This window comes from Ranitomeya variabilis, chromosome 1 (genome assembly GCF_051348905.1).
Source record: "Ranitomeya variabilis isolate aRanVar5 chromosome 1, aRanVar5.hap1, whole genome shotgun sequence".
In the NCBI taxonomy this organism is placed as follows: Eukaryota; Metazoa; Chordata; class Amphibia; order Anura; family Dendrobatidae; genus Ranitomeya; species Ranitomeya variabilis.
Window position 1 is genome coordinate 1,024,483,614 of NC_135232.1, and position 13,297 is coordinate 1,024,496,910.

The following is a 13,297-nucleotide window of genomic DNA, read 5'->3' on the forward strand; positions in this document are numbered from 1 at the left end:
TGGACCTGCTAATCAGATGGCTAGGACCACAATCCACAGAGCGTGTCAAGAGACTCAGGTCTGTACATATCAGTAATCCAATGGCTGGTCTCATGGCTGCATGGGAAAGACTAGAGAAAAACTTTGGCAGTCCAGAAGCCATAGAGGATGCACTGTTCAAGCGTCTACAGAGTTTTCCAAAGATAGCAAGCAAAGACAGTTCAAAGTTCCTGGAGCTCAGTGACTTGCTGTTAGAGCTCCATCTGGCCAAGGCAGACACCCACCTACCTGGCCTCAGCTATCTGGACACTGCTCGTGGAGTAAATCCCATTATCTCCAAGCTACCGTACAACGTGCAAGAAAGGTGGACTACACTAGGGTCAAAATACAAGAAAGACCATCAAGTGTCATTTCCTCCATTCTCCTACTTCTGTGAGTTTATAAAAGATGTGGCAGAACGCAAGAACGACCCAAGCTTTTCCTACCAAGAATCCAGTGGCCCAGCTTCACCTCCTTCTAAATACGTCAGCGCACGCTCGAACGACAGAAACCGCAGGGGTCCAGTGTCAGTGAAGAAGACGGATATTCTTCCCATACCAACATCAGCCCCAGGCAAGAGTAACAAAAGTGAAAAGATAGAGAACCCAAATCGTGAGTGTCCCATCCACAAGAAGCCACATCCCTTAAAAAAGTGCATTGGCTTCAGGAAGAAACCGCTCCTAGAACGCAAGGAGCTTCTAAAGAAGTTCGGGGTATGCTACAGATGTTGTGCTTCTACTGAACACCTTGCTAAAGACTGTAAAACTACAATTAAGTGCATGGAGTGTGACAGTGAGGACCACGTACAAGCACTCCACCCATTCCGTCCTGACTCTACACTTACTCCTTCCCCCACCACGAGCCATGGCGGGGAGGACGCAGCTCAAACTGCAAGCCATACCACAATATCTTCTTCATGCACAGAAGTCTGCGGAGAAGACCTCTGGGACAAGTCCTGTGCGAAGATTTGCCTGGTGAACGTATATCCCAATGGTCACCCAGAGAAAGCCGTGAAGGTGTACGTCCTTCTGGATGATCAGAGCAACCGATCACTTGCAAGGTCAGAACTCTTTGATATGTTTAACTTAAAGGGAAATGCCTACCCTTACACCTTAGGTACCTGCAGTGGTGTTACAGAGGTTTATGGGAGAAGGGCCAGTGGTCTTACAGCGACATCTCTCGAGAACACCGTCGAGATACCGTTACCTACACTGGTCGAGTGCAACCAGATTCCATCCAATCGAGAAGAGATCCCAACGCCAGAGGCTGCTCTTCATCACCAACATCTCAAGGGGATAGCAAACAAGATACCAGCCCTCAACAACAGTGCAGATATCCTGATTCTGCTTGGCAGAGACATTCTCCGGCTGCACAAGGTGCGTCAGCAAATTAATGGACCACACGATGCACCATTTGCCCAACGCTTAGATCTAGGCTGGGTAATCATAGGCAATGTTTGCATACACAAGATGAAGAGACCCAACAACATCTCCTCTTACAAGACACACATCTTGTCAAATGGTCGCAGCACCCATTTCCAACCATGCCCACATCACTACTGGGTGAAAGAGAAAGTGAGCAACACCAAGTGGCAACAGGAATCCTTCAACAACATGAACACACTCCAGTCCTGGGAAGAAAACCTCGGGTCATCAGTGTTCGATTCCACAAGTAATGACAACAAGTTGGCACCCACAAGGGAAGATAAAGAATTTATAAAGGTTATGGATAAAGAATTTGTTCAAGACGACTCCAACAGTTGGGTAGCTCCTTTACCCTTTCGTTTCCCAAGAGTGAGGTTGCCGAACAACCTGCAGCAAGCAACTGCAAGGTTCTCATCCTTAAAGCGTACCCTAAAGAGGAAACCAGAGATGGAGAAGCATTTCATTGACTTTATGCAGAACATCTTTGACAGAAATCATGCTGAACCTGCGCCACCACTGAGGGAGGGAGAAGAATGTTGGTATCTTCCATCCTTTGGTGTCTATCACCCTCGCAAGCCTAATCAGATCAGAGTGGTGTTTGACTCCAGTGCTCAGTTTGAAGGCCTCTCTCTCAATAACCTGCTCCTAACTGGGCCCAACCTGAACAACAGCCTCCTTGGAGTATTGATCTGCTTCAGACAAGAACCTGTTGCCATAATGGCCGACATTCAGCAGATGTTTCATTGCTTCATTGTGAAAGAAGACAACAGAAACTATCTTAGGTTCCTATGGCACAAGGACAACAACGTCAACAATCAGGTCATAGACTACCGGATGAAGGTCCATGTCTTCGGCAACAGTCCCTCACCTGCTGTGGCGATCTATGGACTGAGACGGACAGCCCAGGAAGGTGAGAGAGAGTACGGTTCCGATGCTCGGCAATTTGTAGAGAAGAACTTCTACGTGGACGATGGGCTCAAGTCCTTGCCCACAAGCGAAGATGCAATTGACCTACTCTCCAGGACACAGGAAATGCTATCCACATCAAACCTCAGACTCCACAAGATTATCTCTAACAGTCAAGAGGTAATGAACGCGTTTCCATCTGAGGACCGTGCCTCAAACCTAAAGGACCTCAACTTGGGTTCCGATGTTCCTCCAACACAGCGCAGCCTTGGTCTACTGTGGGATATCAAACGGGACACCTTCACTTTCCAAGTGTCACCCTATGACAAACCCTTTACCAAACGAGGAGTCCTATCTGTCATAAATAGCATCTATGATCCTCTCGGGTTTGTAGCACCCATCACTATTCAAGGCAAGATACTGTTAAGACAGCTTACGGCCGAGAACACGGATTGGGACACCCCGCTCCCAACTCAGAAACAGCAAAGGTGGGAGGCGTGGAAGAAGTCTCTGAAGTTCTTAGCGCAACTCCAAGTCCCACGTTGTTATTCTCCAAGATCACCTTTGACTGCAATCAGAAGAGAAGTCCATATTTTCTCTGACGCATCTACAGAAGCCATAGCCGCAGTAGCTTATCTGATGACCTTAGGAGCTAACAAGGTACACTGTGGTTTCATCCTGGGTAAAGCCAAATTAACTCCAAGGCCTGCACACTCTGTACCCAGACTCGAGCTTTGCGCTGCGGTATTGGCAGTAGAAATTGCTGAAGTTGTACAAGACGTAATGAACGCGTTTCCATCTGAGGACCACGCCACAAACCTAAAGGACCTCAACTTGGGTTCTGATGTTTCTCCAGCCACACTTCTCACACAGAAGATTGGAGCTGCTACAGTTCCGCCTGGGAACTTTGATAATAAGGACATTTACAGACGTCAGTGGAGGCAAGTACAACACCTGGCTAACGTGTTTTGGCATCGATGGAAGACCAAATATTTACACTTGCTTCAAAACTGTCACAAATGGCAGACGCCCAGTCCCAATCTCCAAGAAGGAGACCTTGTTCTCTTAAAGGATACAGAGGCTCATCGTAATGACTGGCCAATGGGACTTATCACCAAGGTCCTACCCAGTGAGGACGGAAAGACTCGTAAGGTAGAAGTTAAGGTGACAAAAGGGGGCTCTACCCAAACCTTCTTCCGCCCGGTCACTGAACTCGTGTTGCTTCTACGAAAGGAGGACATCACATGAACTGAACATGCTCCTGGACGTTGTTCACGGCGGGGAGCATTCCTCCTCATCCCCCAGTTTATTGAATGTTGACATTTTCCATTGGATTGAACCCTTAACATTCCCATTGGATTCTGGGTTGGTGGAAGAGTTTGCATGTTTGCGGCTTCCCCAATCTGAAGATGGGTTTTATATACTTGAACTTATCTTTCGGTGTGATCTACGGGTCAACAACAACGAGTTGGACTTAAAAATCTTTTATGTTTATTATTGCATGCATGTTTTCTTCCTCTTGTTTTTTCAGGTTCGAACGACTTCGAAAAATTACGGACATCGTGAAATCCAAGGATTTCAGACGGGGAGTGTCATGTCCCACGACTTGAGAAATCATTTAATGTTTGCATTGTTTGTGTTCCATCCTTTCTTTCTAGGCAGAAGTTTGCCTTTCCCTTTATTTTGTCCCAACTCTCTCACTGTAGTCCTGTGATGTATGTTTGTTCACACCCTTATTCTCCATTTTGTCATCATCCCCATATCTGTATGCATCCTATTACATGTCCTCTGTTGAATATTCCTTTTTACCTGCTACTTTCATCATAATACAAGAATTTCGGTTAAAGCAATCCTCTTTTCCTGGAGTCTTCTTACATGAGATCGTGGCTGAGTTAAGCTATCTGATAAATCGGTATGAACGTGAGTACAGGTCAATACGGAAGCGCCCAAAAGAATAGGTCTATCCAGGCACCACTGCGTTCTACATACCCATGAGTCAGAATAAGTGGTACTGTGCGGTGTATATATACAGGAGGAGTGGTGCTATGCAGTGTATATATACAGGAGGAGTGGTACTGTGCAGTGTATATATACAGGAGGAGTGGTGCTATGCAGTGTATATATACAGGAGGAGTGGTACTGTACAGTGTATATATACAGGAGGAGTGGTGCTATGCAGTGTATATATACAGGAGGAGTGGTACTGTACAGTGTATATATACAGGACAGGAGGAGTGGTACTGTGCAGTGTATATATACAGGACAGGAGATATGGTAATGTGCAGTGTATATATACAGGACAGGAGGAGTGGTAATGAGCAGTGTATATATACAGGACAGGAGGAGTGGTACTGTACAGTGTATATATACAGGAGGAGAGGTACTGTGCAGTGTATATATACAGGAGGAGTGGTACTGTGCAGTGTATATATACAGGAGGAGTGGTACTGTACAGTGTATATATACAGGAGGAGTGGTACTGTACAGTGTATATATACAGGAGGAGCGGTGCTATGCAGTGTATATATACAGGAGGAGTGGTACTGTGCAGTGTATATATACAGGAGGAGAGGTACTGTGCAGTGTATATATACAGGACAGGAGTGGTACTGTACAGTGTATATATACAGGGGAGTGGTACTGTGCAGTGTATATACTTCAACAGCCGCCCAGCCCAGGCTCCCAGCACCTGTCCTGTATATATATTATATACACTGTATCTATACAGGCTGTGCTGGGGGCCTGGGCTGGGCGGCTGCTGTAGTATATATATATGTCAGCTGCAGCCGCCCAGCCCATGGCCGCCCCAGGTCACCCAGTCCCAGACTGTCAGAACATACAGCGATATAGCATGGCACTCACTCAGGTGCTGGTAGGAGCTCCGTCTCCTCCGATAAGTTCAGCAGTGCACACAGCCAGGAGATTCTGAGCAGGAGAACTCTCCGCCCACAATGTCACGCTGGCTGTGTCCTTAATTAACCCCTATGTGTGCCTGGCCCTGCACTGACAGTGAGAAGATGCTTGTGCCAGCGCAAATTGAAAGGGTAGAAAGGGTTAAAGCAGCCAGATGGCTCTATGACTGTGTGAGTGGGCCCCCCTGTCTCGTCAGGGCCCCGGCAATTGCCCGGCTAGGCCGGGTGTTGACGCCGGCCCTGCCGTATCTGATAAAAAAAACAGGTGAATCCTGAGATTCCAGTGTACGAGGTCGAACCGGTGGGGACAGGGGGGCCAACCCGTAATTTACACCGTAACATGCTACAACGGTGCTGGTTTGAAGATTCGGCGCCTATCCCCCTAGAGCCAGAGGCCATGTCCCAAAGGGCGGGAACTCTGAATGATCTTGAATTTGATGGTGTGCTTACTCCTGCGCCTGCTTATTTGCCCCCTGTGACCAATCTGGCCTTGTGTGATGAGAATGTTGGGAATGTGGAGGATGCTGTTGAGGAGAGCGCATCAGGCCAACTGCTGGGTCCTGACGAGCCGCAGGAGGAGACAACTCCACTTGTGTCCACTAACACGACCACGGAAGAGACTTTAGCTCCCTCTAGGGTTGCACCTGCTGATGTAGGACTCAGGAGAACTACACGATCTACGGCAGGAATACCGCCTCAGCGATATGCTCAGGATGAATTTGAGTGGGAAGGTGTGTCGAGGACGCCAACCTCTAGTGGGGTGGCATGTAAGAGGGTGAACTGTAGTCCCACTGAGAGAGCACTAGGACCCTGTGGTTTTTGCCTGCTGCAGCAAGGGACAGACACTGCCAGACTCCCGGAGACAATGTGTGCTGGTGGGTGGGGTCTGGTGTCCTGTGTGTAAAGTGTCAGATAAGGAAGTGAGAGAAAAGAAGAAAAAGGCGGGAAGAGAAGAAGCAGCTGCAGTGATATAGAAAGAGACTGTGTGGATTTACTGCGAGTGTTGGAGAAAAAGCTGTTGAGAGGAATTAACTCTGTGAGAGATTTTTGTTGCTAACGTTTTCTGGAGAAGAGCTAACCTTTTATCTAACTCTGTGAGAGACTTTTTGTTGCTAACATTTTCTGGAGAAGAGCTAACCTTTTATTTTGGAAGACTGAGACTTTACTGAAAACCCAGTACGTATTTGAGAGTCTGTGGCGTCTCGGTGCATTGAGTGGAGAAACAAGTTTGGACAGACTGCTGATATAGAGACGGACGGGTTGTTGTGGAGCATTTCTAGGAGCTACAGAAGCAGAGACAACATCGTGAGACCACCAAACTAAGTCCCCGGCGTTTGGGCTCGGCATCGGCCGACAAGACAGAGGAGCTTGCTGTAATTTATTGGCGCTGAAGATATGGACTGGCTGCAGCCTGTGCAGATTCCTGCCTGAGACGACATCTATCTCAGGATACGGTACCATAGTCATAGATACCCGGGTATCCCTGTTCAGAGTGTTTAATCGTTAATATTAGATGTGTATAAGTTATACTCAGTGTGCCATTCCAGGGGCTCCCTTGATTGCATTACAATCAATTTACACTTGTTCTTGTATTGAGTTGTTCTGTTAGGTAAATTGATTATTAGTCTGTTGGAGCATACACTTCTCAGGAGACCTTGGAGTGGCACAGTGATTTCAGCTGATGCTGAATTGGTGCATCTTTGGGGTGCATCTGCCTTGATATTCTCCATACTACCTTAGTTATTTTGCCTTTGAGTAAACAACTGTTGGAGATTTCTGCCTTGGTCTTGGTTTGTGACTCACTGGATCTTATTCGGACCTCTGGTCATTACAAGGATAGGATAAATTATGAATCATTCTAAATGAGCCAGGTTCTTTCTTAGGGACGATGCCCAGGGGAGATATACGGAAATTTGTGAATGGAGGCGACAAAAATGGGCCCGCAATCCTGCCTAATTCAAGCTCGTGAAAATTTTTATCCCTTGCCACTTCTGGATAATCTAAAAGGGAAGGTAAATTATTAACCATAACGCAGCCATTCCCTTTAAATGCTGGAACGTGAAAACCTAAGGAAAAACCATTATATAGAAGTTCACTGCTCTGCCTGTCTGGGTACCTGCTTAACCAGCTGGCCATTTTTTCCAGCTTCACCGGTGATTGAGCCTTTTGAAACTGCATCCTTAGAGGATGATTGTTGAACGGCTTGCTTCTTAAAGCATTTTGCCATCGGATGGGGGTTACCACAGAATGAACATTCATGTCTGAAGCGACAGGTATTGTTCCACTTACAAAAGGACTCGTTGTAAGCGAAACAAACACCTTTTTTGGAAACCAAATTACCGGGCTGCTTAATCACAGCATTCCTAACCGGAAGCATAAGGTTAATCCAAATGCCAATATCTTTGAAGCCCCATTTGACATCAGGATGGACAGACAATTTGTGCCTAAACGCCTCATCATAATTTAACCAGGCAGAGCCGCCAAAATTTTTATAAGCCTCCAAAATAATGTCTAAATGTTGAAACAAGCTGCTGCACAGGTTAGGAGATTTCTCTCCTAAAACAGCAGCGTAAATGGCAAACGCCTGGATCCAATTGTGAAATGATCTAGCATTACGTTTTGCTTCCTCTGAATCAGGCTTATCATCTCTCTTATCAGCTCTAGGTGGGTGATCTCTGCGGGGGAGTAGTGAGAATATATCAATATATTGGTTGTTCCAGATAAGTTCCTTAACTGAGGAGCTTAAATGGAAGCCAAGGGGGGAAAGCTCACAAGTTAAGGCCTCTTTAAACGGATTTAAAGGGGGAGCGTTTTGAGCAAGAGCTTCAATGGGAAATAATGGATTGGAAGCTGATGCTTGAGGTCGCGCTGCAACCTCACCTAGAGCCTCAGATAATACAGATTTAATTAAATGTTTTAATTCAGTGTGAGGGACAGACATGGGAACAAATGGAGTCTCACCCCTCGATGATCTGTTGTCCTGTCTTCTTTCTTCAGCAGCGCTTGCACTCCAGCCCTCATGACAGGGTGAGCGCAGCTGCTCAGGGATGCTTGATTACAGAATTGCTTCTTCATCCGACGACTGCTCCTCGGGGATCAAGGCAGGGCTCGCTCCGAGGGCAGCCGACAGTGAAGCCGCCCAGCAGCCAGATGTAGAGGGCACCGCGGCGCTTTTACGGCCGGCGCCCCTGCTGGTCCTGCCGGCGGCTCCTGATGACGCTGGAATCCTATGTGAAAGATGGCCGCCGAAGTCTCGCGATGGGCTGCGAGACTTTGATGCCGGGTGGCGGCGTGACTTCGCGGTCACTTCGGAAGAGCCGCGCCGGGACGCAGGAGGTGAGGCTGGCGGCGAGAAGACCCTCTTCTGTCTCCTGGATCTGGGCCTGGAGACTTCGGCGTTCTGCAGCACAGGGACTTGATCTGCAGACGGAGCCGGGACTTCTGAGTCGGGGGGAAGAGGAACGACATCGGAGGCTGCTGCCGGAGGTTTTATAGCTAGGCAGCTCCTCAGCCAGTCCATTCCGTCTTCCCCGCCGGCTCTGGCTACAAGTTCCTGAAGGAGCTTCTCCATCACCAGGTCAGTCCTCTTCTTTCTTCAAGCGACAGCGCAGTGACAGTTGCTGACAGGAACCCGGGTTTATATAAACAAATAAAGACCGCCAAACAGGCTGCTGGCCAATCATTTTTCATAAAATCCTGAGCGCGCAAAACCAGAAAAAACTGGTTTAAGCCGCTTTACATAAAAATAGCTCCTCAAACTTAACCCCTTCTTTGGCAATATAAACCACCACAGATAAATATATGTGGTCTATGGGGACATGAGACCCCCGCTTTATTCAGCTGTCTGTGCGGGGGGGCAAACATTCCAGGAATTCAATCTAGATCCGAAGAAGTCGGGCAGCCATACATGTGTTGTCATTTAACAGTGTCTTCTCTATTACATTAGTGGGAATAGATAAGACACTTGCAGTTTCCAAGTAGTGGAAATACCAGCTCCTTGTACCGTACAGATGCAGAGGAAATAACTAAACTCTAATAACGCTCTGTTAAATAAGCAGTTCTGTAATGCCTGACATCAGCTAAGTCAATGGTCATCAACTGGAGTGTTCATACTGCATCATTTTCCGTTTTTTTGAGTGGGTCTGCTCAAATAGAAAAAAAATGAAGTAAAAAAGTGTTAACAAAACAATCAATAATTTGTATGGGAAAACTATTTGATATTAAGGTTTTTGAGTATCTTTTAAACACTTCAGACTTTCAAAGACACCAAGAATTTTAAAGAAGTGACACATATATCCTTTTGGTATTTTCCGCTAAGAAGGCGTTCAATACTTTACAATAGAAGTCAAAGAAAAGTCATTTGAGTGTCTTTTTGAGCGTGCTGTTAGTATTTTTACTTTTAAAAAAATTGCTTACATCTTCTTCACTGTTTAATGGATTTAAGAAAAAAAAAAACCACAGGGAAAATGCGAGTAAACAGACACCCAAAAACATTGAAAGAACGTTCCAGGATAAAAGACCTGCAGAAAAAAACCCTCTACCTGAAGAGTTCTACGTTAGGGCATCTTAAGGACATATTCCCACGATAATACTTCTCATACGTGTGCTGTCCATTTTAAAAGCAACGCATGGACCCTGCATGTCCTGATTTGATCCATTTTTGTGGATCAGGCTCATTTGATGGGTGAAGCTGGGGATATTTTACTATGTGCACGCTGCCCCTTCAATAGCTGCCGAGAGTGCGACACGCACAAGCACAGGAAGAAGTGAGCTTCCCATGGACCACGCTGAACAGCCAGGGCGGTGACTATGCTGGTGTCCCTGCATGAAGGGGAGGTGGAAGGGGAAACATGCAAGGGCGCCAGCATCAGTGTTATAATATTCATGAAAAACACAGAAACTTGCACAAGAAAACTGCCGTCTGAATGAGCCCTTAGGGCATATGCACAGAGAGTCCATTTACTCAGTTTTTGGAAAGGAAAAAGAGCATGAACTCAAGTTTTTGAGGAGGATTTTGAGAGTTTCTGCTCCAAAAACTCCTGAAAAAAAAACTGTTAAAACACCCTTAGGATATGTGCACATGTTATCATTTAGACCCCGATGCAGGTGTCGAGTTTTTCCAGGCAAAGACATTTCAGATAAATGCCAGAGGTCATTTTCCCACGATTCCAGAAGAATGAGTATGTAACTTCTTATAACGACTCCATGGTTTCCTAACCCCAAAAAAGTTAAAAGAAGGGACCTAAAATTGAACATTTTCATTTTATGGGTCGCTTCAGACACGTTTTCAAGCGGATTCTGTGAGGAATCTGCCTGTAAAAGATGCAGGGTGCACATACCCTTATGGGATTATTCATAAGTAGCAGCTTTTCCCTTGTAGCCATCAATAACACAAGGAGTTTACTGTAAATTCTCACGATTTTGAGGCAAGAATGGGAAAATCCATCCCAATTCGCAATGCAGCTGATTGTTAATTTTCAGTGCATTCTCAGCCATGTGGCAAAAATGGTGGTATTAGATCAAAATCTGCATGCAGCCTAAGGGTACGTGTCCATGTTCAGGATGGCCGGCGGTTTGGACGGAGCGGCAAACCGCTCCGTCCAAAGCTCCACCCCCTTCTGTAGACACGATGATGCCGGATGTGTTCATTGCACACATCCGGCATCATCGCACCCCACACATAGGGCCCTGTGTTTTACCTTGCGGCGGCACAGCGTCGCCACAAGGTAAACGGATATGATACAGTCTAAAAAGACACACCGCATGTCCGGAATTGCAGGGCCGCCAGATGCGTGTTACCACGCATAGTGGAGACGGGATTTCATAAAATCCCCTCCACTATGCAGTAACATCTGGACGCTGCGTGTTTGACACTGCAGCTCTACGCAGCGTCAAACACGCAGCTTTTCCTGAACGTGGAAACATACCCTTAAAATAGAATTTGAACATGTCTGTGCATGTGCAGGCCATGTGTACCTCTAGGTTACAAGAACATTATCAATAATCGAAATAGACTAACTTTTAAACCAATAAGGAAAAATAAACAAGAAACCTCTGCTGCAAAACATTAGTTTAGGTTTATTCAAGCAAATTGTTTTAAAAAAATAAAAAAAAAAAAAAAATCAACAATTTTTGAAAAAATGTAATAACGGTGGCAAAAAATGTGAATGAATTGTAAGGATATGTGTCCACTTTCAGGATGGCCGGCGGTATGGACGGAGCGGCAAACCCGCTCCGCCCTAAGCCCCGCCCCCTTCTGTGACGCGATGATGCCGGATGTGTTCATTGCACACATCCGGCATCATCGCACCCCTCGCATAGGGCCCTGTGTTATTCCTTGCGGTGGCGCAGCGTCGCCGCAAGGTACACGGACATGCTGCGATCTTAAAAGACGCGCAGCATGTCTGGAGTCGCAGGGCCGACGGATGCGTGTTTCCACGCATAGTGGACACGGGATTTCATAAAATCCCCTTCACTATGCTGGAACATCTGGACGCTGCGTGTTTTATGCTGGGGCCCCACGCAGCGTCAAACACGCAGCGTTTCCTGAACGTGGACACGTACCCTAAGAAGTAAACTCTTCATTTTTTTCAATTTCTACTAAGCTGCAGTTTGGAAATAGGAACATGAAATGATTGATCATGATTTTAAAGACACTGTTTTGCCATGGCAGATCCATTAAAAAAAAAATGACAAACTCCTGAATAGGTTTAATAGTGTTCATGTAAGTACCGCTATTGATAACAAGAATAGAGCTGCAGACTGCACTTTTCTTGTAGTCAAACATATCAGAAAGCCTGAAAGAAATCAAGAATAAACAGTGTCTTAATTTCAGTATTTATTATATTGAACCTAGTATTAATAAAATCAGCAGTCGACACAAATACTACAAGGCGCAGCACTCACCTGTCATGAGAGTGTAGTAGTTGGGGTAGGAGAGGCTGGGGAAGTCTGGGGTCATATAATCCGCTTTGACTCCACTCTGGATAAACTTTTTAAAGCCAGGAAGAACTTCAAGTTCTTTCTCATTAATATAATCATATCTGAAGCCATCGATTAGAAAGAGCAAAAGTTTGTTGCTTGCAGTGGATGGGGTGGCCAGACTGAGGGTGAGTAACAGGACAGAGAGGGCTCTGGATGGGGCCATGGTTGTAGTGGATGTTTCCCCAATGTCAGTGCTGCTGGTCACTGAATCAGAGAAGAGATCTACAGGCTGCTCTGCAAAAGGGATGGGCCTGACTTTGGCTGAGCAGAAGCTCTCACACAAGTCTGATTCTACAATGTGTAACCCTTTGTGATACAGGTGACTGCTGACAAGCTTTGCATATCACACAGCATTGTTTCAGGGAATGATACAACAGACTGAGGAGAAGTCCAGAAACTTACATAAAAACAGAATGCAACTGCATGGTAGCCGTATCACCAAACATGATGCCAAGAATCAGATGCAATGGTGTAAAGCAGCCAACTCTGGACTCTGGAACAGTAAAATCATTCTATGTGGTGAAATGAATCACGCTTCTCTATTTGGCGATCTGCTGAAGTCTAGAATTGGTGAATTACTGTCTGACTGACTCCCAACTGTAAAGTGGAGGGGCGAGAATGCTGTGGGGTTGTTTTCAGTGTTTGGACTTAGCTCCTTAGCTCCAGGGAAATCTTAATGCTTCAGCAGAACAAGACATTTTGGACAATTTTATGCTTCCAACTTTGTGGGTATGTAATAAGCAGGTACTGGGATGCAGTAACACAAATGCTGCAGAACAGAGTTTAACTTAACACTAAGGATCTCCTCGCAGGAAGATAACAGGCAAAAAAGGAATGCAACAATTAAACAGTATAACAAGTGGTTAAAGGGACTCTGTCACCTGAATTTGGAGGGAACAATTTTCAGTCATATGGGCGGGGTTTTCGGGTGTTTGATTCACCCTTTCCTTACCCGCTGGCTGCATGCTGGCTGCAATATTGGATTGAAGTTCATTCACTGTCCTCCATAGTACACGCCTGCGTAAGGCAAGATTGCCTTGTGCAGGCATGTAC

The 13,297-nt window shown here is 46.1% G+C and overlaps 1 protein-coding gene across 1 annotated transcript in view; it reads right to left on the reverse strand.

Moving 5' to 3' along the window:
- The window catches only part of ENPP6 (ectonucleotide pyrophosphatase/phosphodiesterase 6), an 82,055-nt gene extending 69,532 nt beyond the window's left edge, over window positions 1-12,523 (reverse strand). Inside the window, exon 1 of the mRNA XM_077272297.1 lies at window positions 12,167-12,523. Within this exon, the coding sequence (XP_077128412.1) occupies window positions 12,167-12,407 (241 nt within the window). The 5' untranslated portion in view covers window positions 12,408-12,523. The remainder of the gene's footprint in view (window positions 1-12,166) is intronic.
- Between the last annotated feature and the right edge of the window lie 774 nt (window positions 12,524-13,297).